At 39.6% G+C, this 25,079-nt stretch overlaps 1 protein-coding gene across 3 annotated transcripts; it reads left to right on the forward strand.

Moving 5' to 3' along the window:
• The first annotated feature begins 143 nt into the window (after window positions 1–143).
• On the forward strand, window positions 144–24,193 carry cnnm3 (cyclin and CBS domain divalent metal cation transport mediator 3). Of its 3 annotated transcripts, none has more exons than XM_088355934.1 (12): window positions 144–1,058; window positions 3,714–4,048; window positions 5,111–5,287; window positions 7,864–8,021; window positions 8,085–8,228; window positions 11,316–11,474; window positions 11,548–11,717; window positions 13,402–13,498; window positions 13,569–13,699; window positions 18,039–18,186; window positions 18,317–18,404; window positions 20,744–24,193. In XM_088355934.1, the coding sequence occupies exons 1-11, from the start codon at window positions 357–359 to the stop codon at window positions 18,358–18,360; spliced, it is 2,265 nt and encodes a 754-aa protein (XP_088212060.1). In that variant the 5' UTR covers window positions 144–356; the 3' UTR covers window positions 18,361–18,404; window positions 20,744–24,193. The 3 variants fall into 3 exon arrangements, with proteins under 3 accessions (XP_088212060.1, XP_088212059.1, XP_088212058.1); XM_088355933.1 differs by having other exon boundaries at window positions 18,317–18,368; XM_088355932.1 differs by lacking the exon at window positions 18,317–18,404.
• Window positions 24,194–25,079: the final 886 nt, after the last annotated feature.

Genomic DNA, 25,079 nt, shown 5'->3' on the forward strand with positions numbered 1-25,079 from the left:
AGACTTTAATTCCAAAATTTGGTTAGCAAACATTTGTGTATGAACAACGCAATACTTCGTGTTGCCTTTGTATTTTAATGACACGTGTGTTGTGCTCATAAACGAGTGGTATTTGATTAAATTTTCTGAATATAATTTCAATTACGTGCTTTTGTATATTCGATCTACGTGTACAATTAAGTGAAAACAAATTTTTTTTCAATGGGGTTAAGTTGAGTCGTTTGTATATTTTTAAAAACGTTTAGTTATCCTTTGTCCCATGATATGAACGCCGCAAGTCTGTAAGTGGGCGGAGTCTAACGGGGGGTATACAGTCACATGACCTGCCCGGAGCCTGCTGGCTGACCAACTCCAATATGGTGGCCAGCTTTGCAGGTCTCCAGTTGCTTTGGATGATATTGTTGATGGTTTTGTTGTCGTGCGGGATCCGTTTGGGCTTGTGCGCCCAGGCGACGCCGCCTGTCGTGCGCCTGCACCCGGAGGACCCCGCGGGACGCGTTTGTATGAAGGCGGGGATCATCACGGCTCCCCGGGGTGCCTCATTCAAGCTGCGGCTCTTTGGAACCGACTTGAAGAACCGAACCTGGCCGTGGCTGGCTTTTGCAAGGGCCTCAGGAGCACTCGGAGACCCGTGCAGGGATGAGGACAACCGGAGGCATGCTGCCTTCCAGGTCACGGACTCCTTCGAGGCGGAGGAGGATTGTAGTGGGGTCCTAACGGTTGAGGTCCAGCCGGGGGGCGTTGGCGGAGAGCAGGTGGACCTTCAGCCAAACCTCCATCACGTGTGCGTGAGGAGCGGGGACGAGTGGACCTCTACGGGGGAGGACAAACTGCGTGTCGGCTCGACCGAGCCTTTAGCTTCGGAGCACATACCGGCCTGGGGTCTGGCACTTCTGGTTCCACTACTGGTGCTCGCCTGCGGGCTGCTGAGGACGGTCCACCTCAGTCTTTTGTGGCTCGACCCTGTCGAGCTTTACGTGCTTCACAGCTGCGGTTCCGAAGAGGAGAAGCGCGCTGCCAAGCGTTTGGAGCCCGTCAGGAGAAGGGGGAACTTTATGGTACAAAAGAAAAAGAATCAACAAAACCTTCAGTTTCTTGATCAGCTGCCACTAAACAGGGGTCCCCAACCTTTTTTGTATCACAAATAGTGTTGGACACTTACCTGCAAAACAGTAATTGGTAACACTTAATTTAAAACACGGGGCCCAAAACTTTTGCCTGTGAGGGCACATAACTTTTCCCTTCTCTTTTGAGTGGCCGGAGTCAGTTTGTAACTGAAATGTGTGATGGCAGGAGTGACCAAAGATTATTGTAGAAACATTTGTTGGCCTGGAGAGGGATGGGCACCACCAGGCTGTACTTGCCCAAAACACACCGCAGAAAATGGTGCCCCTAAGACCCTTTATAAAATAAATACTAACAAAATAAGACTGTATGCAAGTCCATTGAACAAACTTTTTGTTGTGCTGCGAACAGTCTTAACAGGTCCAAGATCTGCTCATTTATCAGAGCACTGGATCACGAGTAGTATAGATGACTTGCAAAAAGGCAGTCGATTTTTTTTTCTCATTATATCACTATTTTTATTTACTGTACCAGTTGTGTTAAAATGACAATTATTTCTATTCCTCTATTCTAAGCATCGTAGGTGACAAATGTCATGTGTAATTCACATGACAAATAACATTCATTTGTTGTACTGACTATAGATTGTGTGGTCATGAGATAAAACCCAATGCCTCTTCACATGTCATTAATATTGCTGGTATTTCAGTGGTTAGTTTGGCATTCTCACTGCCACAACCTATGTTCAATTTCAGTTAGAACCAAAAATGAGCATGCAGGCTTAGTTTTCTTTTAGGTAAAAAAAGAGCTCCAAATACTCTGGTATTGCTCATTGGGCCGTGAGGAGGTGGTGATTACTATCACCCGAAAGTAACGCATTACTCTGAAAGTAACTATCCAGTTACAAATTACTGTATACGTTTTCTTAAAAGCCAACTCCCTAAAACTGCTCTAAAATAGGCACATGATAAAATTAATAAAAGAAAGCATTCACACCAACTTGTGGAAGCAATAAAGAATTTATATTTCTTGTCTTGCGCAATCTTAAGAGTTTTCAGACAAACACTTGGCCGAGACACTCTATAGCCATTTTGTCTCTGGCTTTAAAACCACTCCAAGATCTCAATTTCTGGGTACTGTCCAAGACGGGGTTTTTTTCTCTCGGCTTAGTGTATTGCAAAAATATTGTTACGAATAAAACACCAAAATTCAGAACACTTTACGATAAATTCTGTTCTCACGTTTGGCCCATTGCCGTTGCTTTGTTGTTCCTATATAAGCCATGCTCCCATCCCACGCTCCGCCTACCATTGGCTACTGATGACCAAATATGCGCATATTGTATTTTATAGTTGTAAATTCAGTTTAGATGCAAGTATTTACATGGAAAGGAGAATATATCCATGAGGAGAAATCCAGCAGGCCTGTACTCTGCTTGAGATGGCGGAATGTTTAGTAATCAAAGGGCACTGGATTTCATGATCTGCCTTAAAGGGGTAGTGGAGTAATAAACCATTTTGTAATGCCAATTGAGTTACAAAATGTTATTAATAACTCATTAGCGCTGTGGTCTCAAATCGCTGGTACCGTAGCATGAATAGTTTGGTGCCGGGGCCGCACAGAAAGAAAACTAAGTTTCATTATTTTTTACCTGTTGTTTTTTTTTTTACTTTTAAAGGTGTGTTTCAGACGGAACTTGAACCTGGGGCTTTGAGGTGGTATATTCGCATGGGCGGAGAAACCTTTGCGCTCATAGCTAATCAGCGTGGAGAATGGTCAACTATGTCACGCTCGAACGGTTGTAAACAAACTTGACGCTATGGAAAAAGCGACAATCCAGTTAGAAGTTGCACGGATCCCTAAAACAAGAACCACGGAACACCAAAAAGCTTAACCCAGGGTTAGTTCATTTGGTGAGTTTGTCTATTTAATTACATGGCACGTGAATAAACGTGACGTTTTGCTTTAAATTTGATCAGAGATTTCGGACCTGTTAACGGCCACACCACTCTAAGAACGCCCAGTTTTGAGAAGCTAAGCAGGGTCAGGCATGGTTAGTACTTGGATGGGAGACCGCCTGTGAATACCAGGTGCTGTAAATCTGTCATTTGGTGCACGCTCTGATGCGACAGCACTGACTGTTTTTATGTAATTCATAGTGTTATTATTAATCTTCTAACTTTTGTTACGCGAAAAATCCAGAGGGATTATTTTATTGTGGCTGTCTGGAAAATAACTCATTTTTACATTGAGGCACCTTTGCAACCGTCACATTTTTTTCTGTTACCAACTGATCCCGCCCGCCCCCCACATCAGAGAAAGGTTAAGTTATGAGGTCCTGGCTGGAAAACGTTGGGTTCCTCTGGTTTAGCCAATCACAACGCAGAAAACAATGAACAATGAAAATCCGTATAGTAGTGGAACCACCAAAAATAAACTGCGATACAGTGAACTACTACTGATGTTACAAAAACTATGATAGGCAAAAAAGATAAAGGACCTTGTTTTACTTTCTGTGCGGCTTGATATCAAATGACCTAGGGCTAGTACTGGTCAGCGTCCCAGTGGTTGGGGACCCCTGCAATAGAACTTCATGAAAATGATTCATGAAGGCTGATCCTGCTTCTTGCCTGCATTTGGTCCGGCAGGCATGCTCCTTGCTCTTCCTGTGCGTCCTGGCTCACTCTGCTGTGGCGGTTCTGCTGTTCCGGGCTTTGGGCTCTGTGGTGTCAGCCGCCTTCGCCGCCGCCTTCATGCTCTTCTTGGTGGCTGAGCTACTTCCTCACATAGTATGCTCTGGATACGGCTTCCAAATGGCCCCCGCCCTCACCTGGCTGGCACAGTTGAGCATGGTCCTCACATGCCCGCTCTCCTGCCCGCTGGGGCTGGTCCTGGACCTGGCTCTCAGGCGGGACATCAGCACTTGCTGCATCCGAGAGCGGGCCATGGAGATGATCCGCACCAGCGTTAACGACCCTTACAGGTATGCCTCGACTCGCTTGGAAATGATCCCCTTCGCTGCCTTTGACAGTTAAAGGTCATCCCAAATTCTTAAACATGAAAAATGTGTGAAAATAATACATTGGTACCTCTACTTAACAATGTCTCTGCATACAAAAGTTTCAGGTTACGATGAACCTGAACGAGCAAATATTGCTTAGTATTTCAGTTGTGCCCAAGTTGTTTACGTTACGTGTTTTTGGATTATGTGACCTTTCAAGATAGTGGTTACAAAGACTTGACTTTAACACTACGCCGAAAGAAAACACGTTTGAGCGCTGCATTGCATAGAACGTGAGCCCTATATTTCTAAACGACAGCGCCAGGGCAACCATACTGTGGAGAATAATGCCAGATCACAACGCAGATGTTGTTTTTGTGCTGTTGTCATCGGTGGTTGCCATGGAAATGGACCAAATTGCATTCGCTTGTCATCGTTCTTTGATGATTAAAGGAAACTTCTGCTACCTGACAATGACGCCGATGCAATGGAAAGAAGAGTGGTGTTTTTGGAACAACTTTCACTGCTATTCAATTCTATATATACATTGAGGACTTGATTTGTGGGTGAAAAAGTTAAAGTATTTTGATTACGTTATAAATATTGAATGAAGTATCACTGTCAGACCTCCCGTTTTCCAGAGGTTATCGCTGTGTTTTGTATTTAGAGCACATGCATTGTGGAAAAGATCAGCTTGCTGTGTCCCTCAGTGACGCTGCATACAAAATAAGGATACGCTGCACTGTGTTTAAAGCCAAAGTGTTTAAAGTAAGGCAAAAAGTAGTAGCTTGTAGTCCGGAATGTATGGTATACTTTTAACTTATTTTTGACTAAGTTTAATAGATAACTTCTTCAAATAATCACAACAATTCTGTATATTTGTGTATATTTATTCTCAGCAGTTGTCATTTGTTAAACTGTTCTGCGAAAGGGGCAAGACATTTTTGGGAGGGCACTGTGAATTGGCAGCGAATGAGTTTGAAGAGTGCTTCGGCAAATTGGAGAAAGTCATCGCACACAAAACATGACATCTGTGTGTGGCAGTGAGTTTGTGAAGGAAGAATTCAGCCGTGGGACGCTGCGCAGCAAGACCGTGGAGGACATCTTGACACCCCTCAAAGATTGTTTCATGCTGCCCAGCTCCACAACGCTGGACTTCTCCACCATGTCGGACATCATGCAGTGCGGGTACACGCGTGTGCCCATCTACGAGGAGGAAAGGTAGGCGCCAAATCCCAAACACGAATACATCCGTGTCCTTCCTGACAAAGACTGATAAAGGTATTATAGTATTACTTGCAATGTATAAGTCCGGCTCTCAAATGACCGTTCAGGAAGCTTGAATGCATGTGATGATAAACACATTTCTGGTAATTAAGGCTTATTATATTAAAAATGATAAACACAAGAAAAATGAGTCCGGTGAAAAATACATCTTTTGAACACACTACGGATTTTTACAAAAAAAATAACGAAAATGCCCTATCTTAAACTAATGAGGCTCAGTGCTTAGTCAGTAGGGACTTAAATCCTACAATAAACGTATGCGTTTTATAGGGACTGGCAAATAAATGAGAAATTAAAAGTAATTATTTGTTTTTCATCCCCTTAAACCAAGAATAGGCTCATTAGCTGTAGTCAAACAGTAGATGAAACAAATACGTGCATTTTATGAAGAGTATTCAGTGGTCAACTGCACTCTATAACAAAATTAAATAAAGATTCGCAAAAGTTTGAAATCAAACGTTCTAACAATTGACATCATCTTCATAAACTGAGGAGATCAAGGTTCTGACAGACAAGCTGAAAGAGGGTGTCGCCATATGCAGGCAATACACAAAGAGGTAAGTATTAGTTTCAGGAGCGAGCAGCAGCAAGTCAACTGCAGGAGAGAGAGTGGGAAAGGTGAGATGGCACAACATTCATTTGGACAGGTAACTTAAAATTAGTTTTATCTGGTTATATCAGTATCAGAAATATTTTATTAACACTCCACTTATTGAAACATGAATATTTTGTTTGTTTGTTTGTACATGATTCAATTGTTTGTTTGTTTGTAAATGATTCAAATTGAATCTTTTCTTCCGGCGCCGTCACGAATGGCAGCCACTCCAGCAGCTCCCGTGTTATTTTCGATTGTTCTCAGCTCAGGGATGCTGCTGGAAATGTGAATTTCCCTTCGGGGATGAACAAAGTATCTATCTATCTATCTATCTATCTATCTATCTATCTATCTATCTATCTATCTATCTATCTATCTATCTATCTATCTATCTATCTATCTATTTGTTCTTCGGAATGCATGCATTTAATTTCTATTTCGTTTGTCAGGCACTGTCTGGCATAACACTCAAGCGCTCTTATAGCAAAATATTCAAAACAGTTTTGGCTTGAATGTTACTTGAATCTTCCCGAAGTGAGTCAAACTCGGTTTCATTTGACCGTTTGATGTGCTTTCTCTATAAATGTCTGCTTTGAAAACTTTGTAGACATATTGTACGGCCTATCCAGCCTAAAATACTCCTAAACTTCAGAAGTCGTGGTACACGTAGCTGATGTTGACGCTGTCAATCCTGTAAGATACTTTTTGAGACTAAGACGCTATTGTACATGACTGAATCCATACCCGTCAACCTCCAGGGCTCCATGCCCTTACAAACTGTCGTATTTTCCCTTACAAAATACAAAACTATCTTACACCATGTTTTTTTTTTTTTTTTCAATCGTGTTCATTTATGTAGTTTAATATGTTATATTGTACATGTGTTTCGTTATGTCACATATATTGTTAATTGACATTTTTTTTGAGATCCTGAGTTGCTCGACATGAATGGAGTTTATTATAAAAAAAGTTCAAAAATTAAGTAGCTTGGATGTTCACTGTAGAAGGAAAAAATACTTGCAAATATAATTAAGTCGAATAATACATTTTCTTACTCAAATTATTAATTCATTTTCTGCATTAAATTATTGTTGGTAATATACTGATTAAAGGGATAACCACAAACCTGTCTTTTTTCATTTTCTCCTTTTATACTTCCTTTTTTCTTAACTTCTTTATACAACATAATCATTCGTAATATAATGCATCAAAGCAAGTGAGCCGTTCGAGAACTGGCTCTCTTTAATGAGTTGAGCCAAAAAAGCCAGTTCTCTAAAAAGAGACAGACTTCCTTTGACTACATCAAACCGCTCGCTTCGTTTGCAACGAAAAAAAACCCGATACCGAGATAGAGACTTCCGCGGGGAACTCGTTTGACTTGATTGAGTTGCCGTTGCGTGATAGTCGGTGTATACTATGCAATCACAGTTGCTTGTATCAGCTCGTTCATTACCCTTATGGTCCCCATAATTGACAAATTTGCGTTTTTCCGTACAGATTTTCTCGTACGTCGTACACGTCTTAAATTGCATAATACACATACTTTGTACGGCAAAAACGTACAGGTTGACAGGTATGTGACTCCCAGCCGGGGTAATATTCATGTAGAGATGCCTCACTCTGTTGGAAGAACGTTCCGTCTGACAAAAGGAACTCATTGGCTACTATTTCTTTTATTGATAACATCGACTAATTATCGGCAACCCTAATCAGGTAAGATTTTTTGGTACCTCCAAATTCTTGTCTCTCGATTAGCTCGTATGCAAAGGGGCCACTGTACTGTATATGTAGGCTGATCTAAAACTAAAATTCTCAAAAAATAGAAAAATAAAATAAACTTTATGAAGTGATCAGTTGATCACTGAAAAGTCTTTGTCTTGAACCAAACGGTGGTATTAAAGACGAATGTATGTAGGTCCAACATCGTGGAAATCCTGTACGTGAAAGACTTGGCGCTGGTGGACCCCGACGACTGCACGCCCATGACCACCATCACCAAGTTCTACAATCACCCGCTGCACTTTGTTTTCAACGACACCAAGCTGGACGCCATGCTGGAGGAGTTCAAGAAAGGTCAGGCCGCCATGTTTAACCATCACCGGGGCGCGTCGCTAACGTTTAGCCGACTACCTACAGGCAACTCCCACATGGCCATCGTGCAGAAGGTGAACAATGAGGGCGAGGGCGACCCTTTCTATGAGGTGCTGGGGTTGGTCACCTTGGAGGACGTCATTGAGGAGATCATCAAGTCGGAAATCCTGGACGAGTCGGACGGCTACCGTAAGTTCATTCATTTATGGCCTCCGTGTTACTTAAATATTTGACCAGTAGATGTCACTGGGGTCGCACCGGGGTGGTTAGGACACCGCCCCACGGTGTGGAGGTTTGTAGTTCAATTCCAGCTACCGCAGCCTCCCCATGCGGAGTTTGCACGTTCTCCCTGTGCATTTTCTCCGGGCACTCTGGTTTCCTCACACAATCCAAAAACATGCATTTCAGGTTAAATTGCTAGGTGTGAATGAGCAAGTGATGTCTCTGTCATAGTGTGCCCTGCTGGCTACCAGTTCAGGGGGTCCTCTGCCCGAAGATAGCTGGGATGGGCCCCAGCACGTCCCCGACCCCAGTGAGGACAAGCGGTGCAGAAAATGGATGGATGGATAGATATCACTGCATTGTGTCGTCTAACCAAAAACAATAGTTACAGAGCACAAAGAAGATTACAAAGAAAGCTCAAAGTGATCAAACAGCACAATTTTTCTTATTGTTTTGCTCAGCCTTTTACAAGGTTTTGTTTTTTGTTGGTACCTATAGCAGCAAAATGACTTTAATAGTTCCCTCTAGGTGGTGCTCATGTTATGTAAAGAAAATACAATTTAATTCAACTTATGAGTACCGCATTCCCAGGTTAAACAGCGGACCTAAAACCCCTACATTTCCAGAAATTTGAAAATGCGCAAAGAAATGCATGAATTACGTTTTTTACAACAAGTAGAAGCAAAATAATACACAATTCCCTTTAAATAATGCTTGTGATGGAGAAAGGCGATAGCGGGTAGAGGCCTTTTCAAAATGCCACTGACAACAACAACAAAAATAGATTGCCACTGGGTTGTCATGGGTTTGGGTTGTCTTCAATTTGGCTTTTGTTTTTAATTCTGTTTTTTCTTCTTTTATGAGTTTATCTTGATTTTATTTGGCTACAGAAGATGAACAAAAGGAAAAAAGGGTTGTGCTTGTATGAGTTTAAAAAAAATGCTGAAAATAGAACATTAAAAATCAAAATTAAAGGGACTGTGTATTTTTAGCACCTGATAATTATAAAAGAAAAAAAATTGCTCATTAGAAAAAAACAATATTGATTTAAATAGTAAGCAAGGACATATAAATGAGTATTTTTTTAAATACTCATAGGTCTACAAATTTGCATCTATTTTACATGATACCAGCTCAGTAGCCTAGATGGTAGGGCGCCCGCTTTGAGACTGGGAGGTCGCTGGTTCGCGCCTCGGCCGAGTCATACCTAAGACTTATAACATTGGTAAAATGGCGGACAATACAAAGGAAATTATTATTATTATTATTATTATTAACCGACAGGAAATAAATGGTGCGGTTGGGTCACTTTGAGTCTCTGTAGTTGTAGTGTAGTCTTCCTTGTGCATTTTAGCACATTTCAGTTACACAAAACAGCAACATCTAGTGGTCAAATAAAACAGAATCCGTATATCAAGATGATCCTAAGCTAAGACAACGGAATACCAAAATGGAAAATATAACATTAGAAATAATACTAGTTAATATTTAAAAAGAAACTGGAGGTAAATACAAAAAAATAAATATACAAACAGAATTGAAAACTAAATATAGAAACACATTTTGAGGTCTGCATTATAGGATGAGTACAAAATTCATTTAATTGATCTTATTTATTTTTAAATTTTCATCTTTTTTTTTTTACTTTTTCGAATTTTAGTTGTTGTGAGTGAGATAATTTAATACTCCTTATTCATTTTATTTACTTGTAATATTTAATACTGTGTAAATGTTTTTGTCTGTTATTTATATTTTCACTTGATTCTTGTATATATTTTAATTTGACACTCTGCACTTTAAATATCATTGCATCAAGAATGTGCTTGATGTAAAGGGACATTGGGCCTTGTTTATCGCCTCCTAGTGGTAAAAAAAACCCCATTCATTTAAAAGCAATGTTGATTTGAACAACAAAAGCAAAAATACATGAACTGTCATACAAACGTGCTTTTTTAAATCTAGTACTCCCTTATACTTACTCCTTTATAGAGTACTTTTATTTGTTACACTTATGCTTGAGCCAGTAGAAAGGGTTTGTTTGATCTTTGGTTTCAGTCTGTGTCGAATAAGGTATCTAATTATACAATAATTGTAAACAAAAAATAAAGGTTTTTACTTAACAGGTTTCCTTTATTACGTATTACTGAGGTGTTATTGTGTTTTTCATAAAATGAGCCTTACTTAGAGGGAGCTGACATCATATTCCGCTATATTGCTGCCATGGGTACCCCCCAAAAATAGGAAAATAAATAAAAAGAAAAAAAAAGAAGTGAAAAGTGAGGGAAAAAAAACAAAAGGTGAAAAACTGAAACAAGAAAGGAACATGGAGAACAAAAGAAGAAAAAAGAAAGGAAAACAAGGAGCAAAAGAAGAAAAAAAAGGGGAAAAAATGAAATAAAAAAACAAAGGGGAAAGAGCTAAAAAAATTTAAAAGGAAAAAAGTTTTATTTTGGTCTTTTTGATGAGTATATTACCAATAATAATGTCATATTATGAATAAATGAATTAATATATATTCTACTAAACTTAAGAGCATTTTTTCCACAACCCAGTGAGCTTTTAACTTATTTAAACTTTGAACCTTTTTGTACTAAGCAACTTTAAAGTAAAGCAACTGGAATCCCTGCATGACACATTAAAATGTCAATAAAAAATTTGGATTTCAGTGCAACAACAAATAAACTACAAAATACAAGAATAAACTGTACAATTTCTTAAACAGCTAATCGTGAAACACACCCCTGGAAAACACTGGAAACCTGACAAAAAAGGTGAAATGCCCCCAAAAATGTAACCTTTTAGATACTCAACAAAAAAGTCAATAACACAGAATCCATGGAAAAATGCAAATTGACCAATCACAAGAGGACAAATGAAGCCTGTTGTAAACCCTTGCTGGATCTGCTGTTGGTTATGTTATAGTGAATCAATGCTGAGCAAAGATTTTTTTTGGGGGTGGCAATAGGAGTTGTGCCCCCCCTGAAACTCATGTCTGGTGACGCCACTGCACCGAGGGATCATTATAATCAAGGTTGTTCCGGGTTGTTTTTGCAGTAGACAGGAAGGTGAAGCGTCCCCTGCCGGCGCTCGAGATCCCGCTGGAGCCCCGTGGCACTCCCGACGAGTTCTCGCTCTTCAGGACGCCCGAAGGCGAGCCAAAGATCAGGACTTCACCGCAACTGCTGCTTGCCACTCATCGTTTCCTCTCTCGAGGTGTGCATTGTCGTCCAGCCAAGTTCACTAAGGTCCAATGCATCATATTCAGGGTGTGTTTGATATCCTGCAGAGGTGGAACACTTCAGTCCGGCGCGTGTTTCCGAGAAGGTCCTTTTCCACCTCCTGCGGCACCCCAGTGTCAACCAGGAGGTGCACTTTGACGCCGCCAACCGTCACAGCCCCGCCCACTACTTGTACACTCGGAACCACCCGGTGGATTACTTCGTACTGTTGCTGCAGGTGAGAGTGACAGAAATGAGTGTATGTCTTAACACAGGTGTCAAACTCATGGCCCAGACAGTGCCGAGAGAAGCACAAGTGAAAAATTAACTCTATTGCTTCAAACAATGAATTGTAGTCATAAATATGGCCACTGGATGTCGTGAAAGCCAGGCGCCACTCGCAAAGCACCCACTGTAACTCTTTTTGCTGAATACCATTAATCAACCAGGGAACTTTGAGGAAACCCACTTTTTTTCAACTTAAAAGAAAAATTAGGAACGCGCTGTTTAAAGTTGTACATAAAATACAAAATAAAAACATTAGCATATGGGTGTCTTTTGTGTTTGTTTTTGTAGCACGAAAATGGTGAAAGTAACAAGAGGCTTTATAAAGAACAGTCCAAATCCCAAATATGATGAAAAAAGTAGAGTTTATTCAAGCGCGTCTAATAAATTTACGCACTTGCACGCGCATCATGAATCACTTGATTAAGTCTGCAGTCATGACTTTAAGCGAGGAGATGCATCAGAGAGTAACAAAGTTCCAAATTACGTACAGCTGTCTACTATTAGTAGACAACCAGAGAACATTCAGGAAACCAATCCTGACATTCCATTCATCCGTCCATTATCTTCCGCTTATCTGGGGTCGGGTCGCGGGGGCAGCAGTCTTAACAGGGAAGCCTGCCCGTCCCTATCCCCAGTCACTTCCTCCAGCTCATCCGACGGGATCCCGAGGCGTTCCCAGGCCAGCCTAGAGACATAGCCTTTCCAGGGTGTCCTGGCTCGTCCCCGGAGCCTGCTGCTGGTGGGACATGCCCGGAATACCTCCCAAGGGAGGCGACGGGAGACTCTGCACCGTCCCATCGGTCGATCTCGTTCCATCCTACCCTCAATTAGTTGAACTCCTCCACTTGGGGAAAAATCTCATCCCCAACCCGGAGGGAGCATGCCACCCTTTTCCGGCTGTGTCCCATTGTCTCGGACTTGGAGATTTTTACTCGGCTGCGAATCGCTCTAGTGAGAGCTGAAGATCACGGCCTGAGGAAGACAACAGCACCACATCATCTGCAAACAGCAGTGATTCAATGCTGAGGCCCCCAAACCGGACTCCTTCCCCACCAACATCCTGATATTATTTAACCTAAAATCAAAGTCATGGACGCCCTGTTTAAGGCAATGTGTACATTGTTTGCAGAATTCTATAGAAGCTTTAGCTTCTTCTTTAATAGATATGAAATGTACATAAACAGCAAGTTCCCATATTCAGGTAAACATTTTAATGTAATAATAAAAGGCAGAATAACACTTAAATGATTAAATCAATTATTTAAATTAGTGTTAGTATGTTTTTTATGTCACGTTCCAGTCTGCATGAGTTTCCCACAGTTTAATAAGCTGTAGTGGAATTTGATTCAATTCTTGTTTCCTTTTTTTTCTTACAAATCCACAGTTGATAAACAATACAAGACATTAAATCTTAGTGAAAAAATATTGAGGGGAAAAACCCCTCAATAATCGTATATGATCAAATCTTAAATCCCTGAATCAGAATTTAACTGTGAACCTCCAAAAGACCTCCGGCTAAGGAACACTTTTTATGTCCTTCATTTACTAGTCTGGCCCCCGTGAGATTGTTTTTCTACCATGCGCCCCCCGAGCTACACTGCGTGCTGAGGTGGGTGCGCTTGTTTTGTTGGCAGGGTCGGGTGGAAGTGGAGATCGGCAAGGAAGGCCTCAAGTTCGACAACGGCGCTTTCACGTATTACGGCGTATCGGCGCTCACGATGCCATCTTCAGGTCAGGACCGGAACAACAACAGTGTGTAGAATTAGTAAAGTAATGATCGGATTTGTGTGCGTGAGCGCAGTGCATCACTCCCCAGTGTCGACTCATCGACAATCTCCTCGAGATCCGTTCGATGCGTCCGAGGCGACCAGTCCGTCCAGTTACTGCCCAGATTATACGGTCCGGGCGCTCACCGACCTGCAGCTCATCAGGGTATGTGCGTGCATTTCAACAGGGTTCCTTCAGGTGCTTAAAATAATTTTAATGTTGGGTTTTCAAGAATTGAAAAGTGCTTGTTTTTTGGTTAAGTGCTCATAAATTCTTGCAATTGTTCCCATGTTTCTCAGCAATTCTGTCAGCAAGTCTAAAAATAACGCCGACACTGCTCTCTAGTAGCTTTGCTTTGCTATTACATTTCTTCTTCTCTCGTTATTAAAGGCAGCTGGCATTAGTTCGTATGGTGTTGTCGCACCCAAGAGGACAGGTGCACGCTACACCTAAATAGAGCACTAAACATGTTATATCAATAACTTTCAAGACGACTCTCTGTTTTCTCAATTCTTTAAAAATTGTTTCTGGCACCGTGAGTAAAAATAGTGTGATCAAATGGAATGCCTCTTCCTATGTCATCGGTATCACCCTTGTTCTATTGTCGAGGTTTCAGCACCGTTGTCGCCGGCACCCAGGTTCGATTCCCATTGTGTTTAGCGATTTTGGTATGCGACATAGTCTGCAGAAAATTAAGGTAGTGTGTCCAAGTGTTCGATTGCAACGGGAAGAGATTTGTCTCAAAACAAATATATTCCCGATTTACGTCAGATCTAAAAATCACTTGTCTTGAAAAATGCACAGACAGGATTAAAAATCGCATATGTAAATCTCAGTTATATTCATGGCTCTGCAAAATACATGATTCAAGACGGATTTTTCTTTTAATTGTACTGGAGAAATTTGAAAATTGGCTATGAAAGTCTTTAGAAAGTGCTTGAATTGGACCCTCTATCAAGCTATGTGTATATACAGTAAACCCTCGTTTAAAAAAAGCCCCACGATAGTCACAACCCATGAAGAAGAAACCTTTATTTATTGATCTATTGAATACTCGATTGTACATTGAAACCAAAGAACAAATCCCATTTACAGGCTCAAACATTTGTTTAACAAATAAAAGCACTTTACTTTAAATACCGTATTTTCCGCACTATAAGGCGCACCTAAAAGCCTTTATTTTTTTCAAAAGCTGACCATGCGCCTTATAATACAGTGCGTCTTATTTATGGATCAATATTAAGTCGCAAAGTCTTCCAACCAACTTGCAGCCGCCGACTAGATTTTCCCCCAAACTTCAAGTCCGCGGTGTATGCTTGTATTTATTTACCGGCGTTTCATTGGCTAACCAATGTGTCTATCATCATTTGAATCGATCACTATTGGCTAAAGTTATTCGGAGGTCAAGGGGCGGATCCTTTTTATCATTTACAGGCTGGCATAGGCTGAAGCGGCAAAACAAAGCCTGCAATTGGCCGAAAAAGATGAATGTGTATAGCACGTGGTTGACGGCATACAGAAAGCATTTTTTACTTTTCTGTATTTGTAAATATTTTATTCTCCTGGATTTACTAAACTCACGGATATAAGAGGACCATGGCTGCACATTATTATTGAACACAACGACTTCGGTGAGCTGCTCTGGCTATATATTTTCCCTGTATCTTGTTTCAGACTTAACTCGATGTTTCTGTGATAAGCGGTGCAGATAATGGATGGAATGGAGTGTCTATTTTTAAATTAAACTCAATTCCAAGTGTTTATTGTCATATGCACAGTAAAGTTGCGAGCGAAAAAGAAAATAGAAACTAAGGAATGGTTGGCATTTTTTGAATCCCAAGACTTGAATCTTCCGAATGATGGAACGATGCATTTGAGTGACATCGTACGGACACCGCATCCGCGCGTGTTCTCGACACGTATTTGCGTCTTTGCAAGCTTTGGGAATGTTAAGGGGGTAATAAGTTTTACTGAACTATCTGACTGTTTTGTGGACGTTCCCATTGTAGCGCCTTATAATCCGGTGCGTCTTTATTCCTGGACCCTGGCTATTTCAGCTGAAAATGAAAATATCCATTCTGATCCCTGTATGTATGTCAAATATAGGACCAAAAACTATTTTTTTGGGGTGCGCCCTATAACCCAGTGCGCCTTATAGTGCGGAAAATATGGTATATGTTATATTTACAAATAACGTCTGTACTGTAAAATTATGATTATAAAAACAATCTCGCTATATTGCACGATTGATCGGTTATATAAAATATGATTGGTTGACTGACTCTGGCACTTGAGCAAATAAAGCAACTTTTTAATCGGAACCTGATTTTGGCAAAAATGTCCACTTGGGACCAAAAAAGGGAATTGTGCACTAATGTTACTAGTGTGACGGTATATTATCATTATATTTTGCTGGTGTGTTTGGATGGCTTTATTAAAAATGAATTTGAGATTAATCCTGACCTTTTTAAAATTATCCACTTTGCTTAAAATGATATTTTGTCGCCATGATGTGGACGCTATTGGGAGAACAAAAAATGAGGCGTAAAAATACCTTCTTTAGCCTGTGGAGCAGTCCATCTTGTTGTCGATATAAAGCATCTTCTTCTGCCTTTTGGTGCTTTTGTCAATCCAGAGCATTTTTTTGACATAATGGCTTTTAGAGAAACTCAAATTTAAAAAATGTTTTGCGTGTACGTAATGTCGTTAAGATGTGTTATGTATGTGTACAACTCGGACCACAACTTTAATGAGGCATAGGCAAAAAAGGGGTGGGGCGGCTGTTTAACCAATCAGAATGCAGAACACAATGCACGATGAAACTCAACGAAGTATAAAAACTGCAAAAAGTAAACTGCAATACAGTAAGGATTACTGTACTAAGCTCTCGCTAGATTGTTTTTTTAATTGTATTTGTGAGTAGGTTTGTTGGTTTTGCTTTGATTGTATTGATTTTTAAAACTATATATTTAACTTCCTTACTTACTTTTTGTAATTATTTAAGTGTTCGTGTTACTTTTAGTTTTTGTTTTTTTATCTATATGTAAACTATGGAACACTTAAACACAGTGCGGCTTTTTCTTTTTTGTGGCGGCACGAAGCATGCATTCTGAATACGAAACACAGTGGTGACATATGGAAACATTTATGACGACCTTAGAGAGGAGAAATGAGTCCATGTTTTGGGGGGGACAACAGGAGGTTTTACAATACTTGATTTAATATTTACAGCATACTTGAGATATTTCATCTTTTTCACCCACAAATCAAGTCCTACATTTATGAATCTGAATTGAACAGCAGTCATTTCGCTGGAGTTTCTTCCAATCCTTGAGGGACGATGACAAGTGAATGCAATTTAGTACGTTACCGCAGAAATCAGTAAAGACAACTGCACAAAAACCCTGCTGGCACTATTCTCCAAGTACGGTTGCCTGGGAGCTGTCGTCTAGAAATAAAGGGCTGAAATTTTACACAACGCAGCCTTTATTTGTGTTTTCTTTCGCCGCAGTAGTAAATATGGGCTCGTTTTTGTAATTGCCATCTTGAATGGTCGCATTATTCAAAAATAAGTAACTAAGAGAAGAACTGAAAACGGCTTAAGGTGTGCAGGGGCACGGCACCATTGGCATTTTGCAGCCAAAGGCGTCAACGCCGAATTCCCGATGTGGTTGGTGCCTGGTGTGCACCGGGCTTAAAATGTAAGAAATGGACGTCTCCATGAGATGTATTACTTTTTTTTTAATTATTTCTAAAAGATTGTTTAATGTGTTGCTAGTCTTCCGACAAAATTTTTAAAATGGAAACATTTATACATTGATTAAAATGTCTCGTTCTTGTAATAAATCTTGTAAGACATCTTGCTTTGTGGGTTGCTTGTAAAAAAAATCCAGCCCGTGGCTATTAAAGCCAGGTCCAGCCTAAGTCTGACAAATTAACTTTTGTGGGATTAAGCTCGAAGTAGACCCGAATTTTCATGTTATTTGTGAAAAGGGAGGAGAGGGGCTTCTCTCTTGCTGACTTTTTTTTTTTTTTTTAATTATCCACCGGGCTTTGTTCTCTGTTTCTCTTTCCTTGTGGAGAAAACGCGTGATGTATTCCACCCCCCGCTCGGCGGCACCGACGGAGGGGCCCCGCCTGAACCCGAACGTAATGATTGACTTTTTAAGCTATTTTGGGGCACGGGTCGGGCTCGGGCTTAAGATCTTACCTCAATTTGTATGTCGCGTCCCCATCCCAAATGATTACAAAAACCATGGTTTGGGAAACAAACCCCAACCACCAACAAAATGGCCAGGAGTGTAATCTACGAGGCAGGGCTGTACTTGCCCAAGACACACCACTGGAAGTGGTGCTTCTACGATCTTAGTGGTTAAGGGAACCGTAAATGTGATATCAGTATCAGTAATTACTCAAGCCAAACACTCATTCTGGTATCGTCCTGAGGGCAAGCTGTGCGGATCATGCATGTTTGCTACACTTTGTACATGGCGTGTCTGTGCAGGTGACCCGTCTGCAGTATCTAAACGCCCTGATGGTGTCGCGGGGCGGCAGCAGCGAGGGCCCGATCCTAGACCCGCCGGAGATCAAGATTCTTCCCAACAGTCAAACCAAACTGCTGAACGACAGGAACACGACTTCAGCAGCGCAAGGTTAGACAAGACAGCAGCCAATCGCCTGCCCCAGCCACGCTTACGCCTAACCACTTCCTATTTCCTGTAATTGAACTAACAATCTAAAATGGTTCCTGTCTTTCTTTCTATTCCTCACTTTGTGTTCCAGACTTCAACTTCTCTTTCTTTGACACCATTGACAACTACTGCTAGTGTGGCAGGTGAAGGCAACCGCGTTCGCCTTGCATCTCGTGACTGTGTGTGTCCCTTTTTTGTGTTTACATATATGTGTTTGTAACTCTTGTTGGCCATTCTAGTGATTAATTATGACAGTGTACACTTTTTATCTGCAAAGGCACACCTTTTTTCTCATCATCCCCAAAAATTAATTCCCGGCATCGGTCTCATGTTTTGTTTTTCCTTATCATTTGCATTTGTGGACGCTGTGGCTCGGGGGGTATTACAGCTTTTCATTTTTATTATTATAATTTTTTTTTTTTAATAACCGTAAAGCTAAGTCCTCTATTCCACAGTGCAGAATCACAGTCCCCATTTCGGTCTATAAACGCACTAGAGATCAATGAAGACAGTGTTTTTCAACCTCTTTTGGCAAGTCATCGAAAAATCTTTAGGCACACTGTTCATAAAAAAAAAAAAAAAAAATCTATTCCCGGCATTAGTTTCATGATGTCCTTTTTCTTATCATTTGTGGTTTTACCGTGGCTCAGGAGGTAATACTGGTGAATAATATGCAATCATTTTGGATTTTACTATGTTTTATAATCTGTTTTTTAAGTTTAACGACATTCTTCTTAAAAAAATTAAAATCATATTTAAGGCGAGCTAAAATGATCTGCCAGCAGAACATATGTTTTTAACTTAAATGAGGTGTGCGGAATTTGGAACTTTTTTACTCGTTGCCGCTACCTCTGACTTGTGTCATCGCTGCAGCCTCTGTCAAGCTCCTTAATGATGCATGATAAGCATATGTTCTAATATCCTTTTTCATTGGAATTCAATTATTTCAATTGATTTAATAATTCATTTTGAGGTTTGTATAATGGTTAGCACATTCGCCTAACATGCGAAAGGTCTTCGGTTCGAGACCGGGTGGAAATATGTGTTGGCCTGGAGAGGAATAGGCGCCACCAGGCTGTACTTGCCCAAGACACATCACAGGAAATGGGGCCCCTACGACCCTAGTGGTTAAGAGATACACACACATACATAATGACTTCATATTTTTTTCAATTGATTTGACACTTTTTGTTTTAAATATTTGCTTTGTTATTTTATATGTAACTGATGTTCATTTTGTTTAAAATTATTTATCCATGTAATTTTGTTTTGTCAAATGTTGTGTACATTGTTACTTTGTTTAAACTTTAAAGGGACATTGTGTATTATTTAGTGCCTTCTAGTGGTAAAAAAAAATCTTTTTTAAGGTAAATAATATTGATTAGAAAAATAAGCAAAATAACTTGAACTCTCATATAAATGTGTTTTTTTATGGTGAGGTGAGTAGCTTATGGTGTCCTTTAATAGTGTACAATTAAATATTTTCTCCATGAATAATGTGTGAACAGTGCCCAACTGAGTTCAAAGAGCCTTGATTTATTTAACTTCACCACACTTTTCTGCTTTTAACTCACTTTTATCATCGGTGTTCTGGCCACAAAGTGCATTAGGCAGGACTAGGGAGCCATGGGTAGGAGGGGAGGGCGAGGATGAAAATAGTCACATTAGGAAAAGGACTGTTTCAAATACAGCCCAAATGCCAACCCAAATCCCAAAAAGATGAAAAAAGAAGAGTTTATTCGAGCACACCTGAGAGACATGGCTGACAGGCAACTTGACAGAGGCTGCACTGAGGATTTCAGCCAGAAGCTGTCATCAGAAAGTAGAATATTTTTGAAGTTCCGGACACCACCTTCGAATACACATAAGAAAAATGTATCTATTTTCCATGAAATTCAACCAAAGAGGAGGCTGACCTGATTAGCCGTCATCTTACTCCCACAAGTTACCGCCCAAAAAACTAAAATCTTGTGAGAGGCCTGGCAAAAGAAATGAGAAGAATTATAGTGAGGTTTGGTCACTTTGAGTCTCCATACTATGTATTCTTCCTTGTGCTTTTGTAGCAGTCATTTTTAGTTGCACTACGCGATACATTGACATCTTGGGGTCAAATAATACACACTTGCCTTTTATACCCTGTAAAACAAAACCTAAAAATACTCGCCTATTAACAACTTATCAGATTTGGTTAGATTTTTATCAATAATTATTTTTGGAAATATAATATAAACTATACAACTGTAAATATAAACTATACAATTATAGATGCCTTAAAATCTTCAGTCAGATGTGTGTACGATAATTCGCCCCTGGAAGGCATTTGTGTTTCAGTTGGATTTATTTTCAGAATCAGAGCGAATTGATTTCAATACAACAATTTAGTTATTACATTTTTCTTTTGGTCAAATATTATACAGTGTCCCTTTAACACCGAACTGGAAGTTTAGCTGGCTGTGCGCCACAAGGTTTCTGTTGCCCCACTTACCTTTTCTGCGCTCTCATTGGTCGTCTCCCGCAGGTGAAACGGAAGAAGATGACAAAGAAGAAGAAAACGAAGCTCAGGCGTAACGATGTCTGCTTCGTCATGGGTGACACCCCTGTCGGTTTCCTTTTTGTCATTGTTATTGTCATAGGTATTATTATATGCGTTAATTTTATTTTTACATTTTATAAACACTGTGTGTAGAGTTTTATTAATTACTATTTGTTAATCAGGGCGGTGCCTTTTTTTTCACACATGTTCGACATTGCCTTTGGTTCCTTTCGCAACACGTGTGCCAAAGCGTGCGAGCATCGGCCCATTCCGATACTAAAAAGCGTCACTCTCCCGAGGCCGAATGGTCGCGGGACTTCTCAGGCTGCTTGCTGTAATTAAGTCGAGAGAAAATCTCATGCTTCGGCGATGCGAAGAGTTAAGAAAGTTTTCTTTGCCAAAAGTTTCCTTCGAAAGCTGATTCAATCTCGAACGACACTTTAAAAGAAATAATTCCTTTCCATGTTTTGTGTCTGTGGTCAAACTAGCCGCGGTTGCCGGTTAGCGTCTCTTTACCCTTTTTTTTGGTGGATTTTTGTTAATCCTATAGAAGACCAAAACTGCCATGGGTAGAAATAAATGTATAAATGAGTAAATACCATTAAATATTTGCCATATTAATAATCGAACACATAAGTAAATTCTACCTAAATATCTTTATTGATTTTGTCATTTCTTTCTGTATGTTGTCAAATATTTTGTCATGTATTTCGTCGTATAGTGTGTCATAACAAAATATTATTCAAATAAGGAGGGCGGGTCAAAGTGGCTGAGGTTTTCACCTATTGGTTGATCGATGTGTGCACCAATCGTTGATTCCTGATCAACCAATGGGTGAACAGCTCAGGCGACTGGACCGCCTCCTCATTTGAATAACTGTTGTAATAAAAGAGACGACAACAAAAAATACAAAACAAAATACACATCAATATAAGAGGATAAAATACACAACAAATTTCACGACAAAGTACACGACCAAATACACAACCAAATAAAAAGAAACATACACGGCAATTTACACAACAAAGGACGAGGCAAAATAAATAGCAAAGTACATGGAAAATTACATGACAATATACAAAAAAAAATACACTGCAAAATATGTGTCAAATTACACGACAAATAACATGACCAAGATCACAACCATAAGCACAAAATACATGTCAAAATGTATGACAAAATAAATGGCAAGATGCGCGATAAGAATACGCGACAAAACACACGCTACACGACAATATAAATGTCAAAATATCTGACAAATTGAATGGCAAAATATACTACAAAGTACAAGACCCAAAAATGGCAAAATACACGGCAAACTAAACGACAAAATACATGACAAAATACAAGTCAGAATAAACAACAAAATACACGACAAATTAAATGGGAAAATACACACCTAAGTACACGACATTGTACACGACAAAAATCGATAACACAATGCTTGGATATATTTCTGTCATAAAGTTAAGTAATTTATTAATCTCTTCAAAAAAGAAGGGATTTATTCATGTATTAATTCATGCATACATTTATTTCCACCTATGTCAGGATTGTTCCGCTGTATATATCACAAAAACAGTTTTGTTTGTGACCTTTTGGCTCATCACTTACTGGAACCCCAAAATAGCACCTTTAAACTTCACCTTACCTCTCCATGTGTGAGAACGTTAGCATTAGCTTGCTAACTGAATGAAAAATGAATGGATTCGCACATACTTAGTTATCATAATTAAGTGCATGCCAAATCTTTATCCAAAGCTAATAAGGCTCATGTTGCTACCTGCAAGCTAATGTGTCATTTGGATTTCAATTGCATTCCCTTGAAACTTAAGCCAACATCCTAATTTTAGTTCCCTAGCTCATGGCGGTTAACATTAAAGTACCAGGGCCAAGTTAATTAATGGTGGTTATGCTAGCGTTTGTCAATTTAGCTATGCTTTTTCGTTGAACCCGCAGTTTTACCAACCGCCATTAACTATGAGAGGCCATTTGGGAAGTAAATCATTCTTGCTTTCACATATTACATCATTCTCTCTCTCTCTCACTCATGCACAACTATACTCTTATTCAGACACATTCGTACCAATGCACAAACACTCTTACACTCTCTCATGCACACTACTGTACTCTCACACCCATACTACTGTACTCTTTCTTACCACTATAGTCTCACACACACAATTTTACTTTCTTACCCTATTGTACTCCCATAAACACACTACTTTAACCACTCACACACACTACAATACTCTCTCACACACACCATTAAAATTGCTATTACTATAGGGGTTTTTCCACACCAAGTGTAATCACCTCAGCTCTCCAGTGTTGTTTTACTTTGTGTACTTTTAGTAACCATGGCAATGCACACTAATGTGCGTGTATATGATGTGCATTCCGACATCAAACTGGAGTTGCTCCCAGTATACTAATTTGTGTGAGAGAATATAGTAGTATGTGTGTAACAGCATATTAGTGTGTAAATGAGGGTATAGTAATATGTGTAGGAGAGAGTATAGTAGTGTGCGTATGAGAGAGAATAGTAGTGTGTGTATAAGAGTATAGGGGTATGTGTATGATAGTATAGGGGCATGTGAGAGAGTATAGTAACATATGTGAGAGAGGGTATAGTAGTATGTATGAGCGAGTATAGTAATATTTTTTGCATGGGTTTGACTGTTTCTGATTATAGTGCATATGTGAGAGTATGACATTATATGTGAGAGCAAGTATGATTTCCTTCTCAAAGGGCCTCTCGTAACTAACAACATTTGGTTTGCATTCGTAACCTGCGTGTTTGCAGAGGGAGTTTATTGTTTTTGAGTCTTTTCATTTACATAGCTATTTACAAAGCTAATGCGTATTAAGCTAAATTACGGTCGGACAATCGATGTTCCTGAAGGTGGATAAGACAATTTACCAAGTTCAACTTCTTTTGTTCAAAAATTGTCACGAAGAATGGAAGAAATTGTTCATTTGGCTCCCGTTATCTTAATTAGCAGTGGGCCAATTAGCCAAGTCACACATCATTCCTTGTGTATGTTTGTTCAATTGCTGTTAGAACTTGATATGCTGTCCTATTCCCGCAAAGAAAAGTTTGATCCAAGATTTTTTTTGAATAACTTGTTCCTTTTTTATATAAAACACTGTCCTATTCCTGTAGAAAACCTTTGATTGTAAGCTTTGTTGAAATTGTTTTACTTTTGGAATAACTTGTTCCTTTTTTGTAAAAAACAAAAACAAACGAGTGAACGTAAAAAAAAATCAACAAAGTTAGAGAGTAGCTTTAGACAAGTTTCAAAGTTGTTGAATCACTTCCTGTTTGTGTTGCATTTTATAAAACTAGTTTTATCCACAAAAGTGGATTTGGTTTTAATGCTTTCAATGATTGAATTTTCATAGAAAATAAAGTCGACCCTGTTCTAAATACAAGTCAGTCTTGATTTTCTTTGGTAAAGTGCGGGGGATTTATTTGAATTATTATTATCATATATTATACTCAGTCTCTTGTGATGTCAAACAACTACCGCAAGACAACTGCACAAGTTGTCGTATCCCAGAAGTCGGCAAGCCAAAATGTCAAAAGAGCCATATTGGACCTAAAATGCTTTAGGTCCAGGCGCTGGTCACCACCAGTCAGGCAGCCAAAAGGACAGGAAAAAAAGTATGAGGTTTACATCAATCATAAGCTATAGAATAGAAGTGTGTCTTAAATCTAGATTTAAAAATTTCCAATGGGGTTGCAGATCTGATCTCCGGAGCCTGGATGGCGAATGCTCTTGAGCCTGCAGATTTCTTCTTGGCTCTTGGAGTCACAACTAGACCAGCATTTTCCGTGAGGAGGTTCTGTGCAGGAACGTAGTGGGGAAATCAAATCGGAGAGATAAGAAGGGGCAAGTCCATGCAAACATTTGTATGTTAGTGAAAGAACCTTAAAGTCACTCTCAGAGATGCTTTTTAGTTCATGGAAAGTAAGAACCAGAGTTAGGCTTGTGAATTTTGTGAAATAAGAAAACTCTGGGTTACCGTAGAATGAGTCCTTCAGCTTTGTTCCATTAGGGGCAGTTAGTATTGAAATCTTTCATCTGTCACTTTTAATTTGATTAAGTTCATGTTAAACAGTGATTGTGGTATGGTTTGTGTCTGCTGAGGCAGTCAGATTTACAAATAAATTAGGCTACATCTTATTCATCATTTAATTGGAAGAGCAGGAAAGCAAATATACATTTTAGCATAGAAAAAAAAATACATTTTCTTACCCTGTAAATGAAGTTTATACGCTGCTCCTTTTGAACTAAAGCATCAATAGATAGATAAT

This window comes from Urocampus carinirostris, chromosome 16 (assembly GCF_059441175.1).
Source record: "Urocampus carinirostris isolate Australia breed hairy pipefish chromosome 16, RoL_Ucar_1.0, whole genome shotgun sequence".
NCBI classification, from domain to species: Eukaryota; Metazoa; Chordata; class Actinopteri; order Syngnathiformes; family Syngnathidae; genus Urocampus; species Urocampus carinirostris.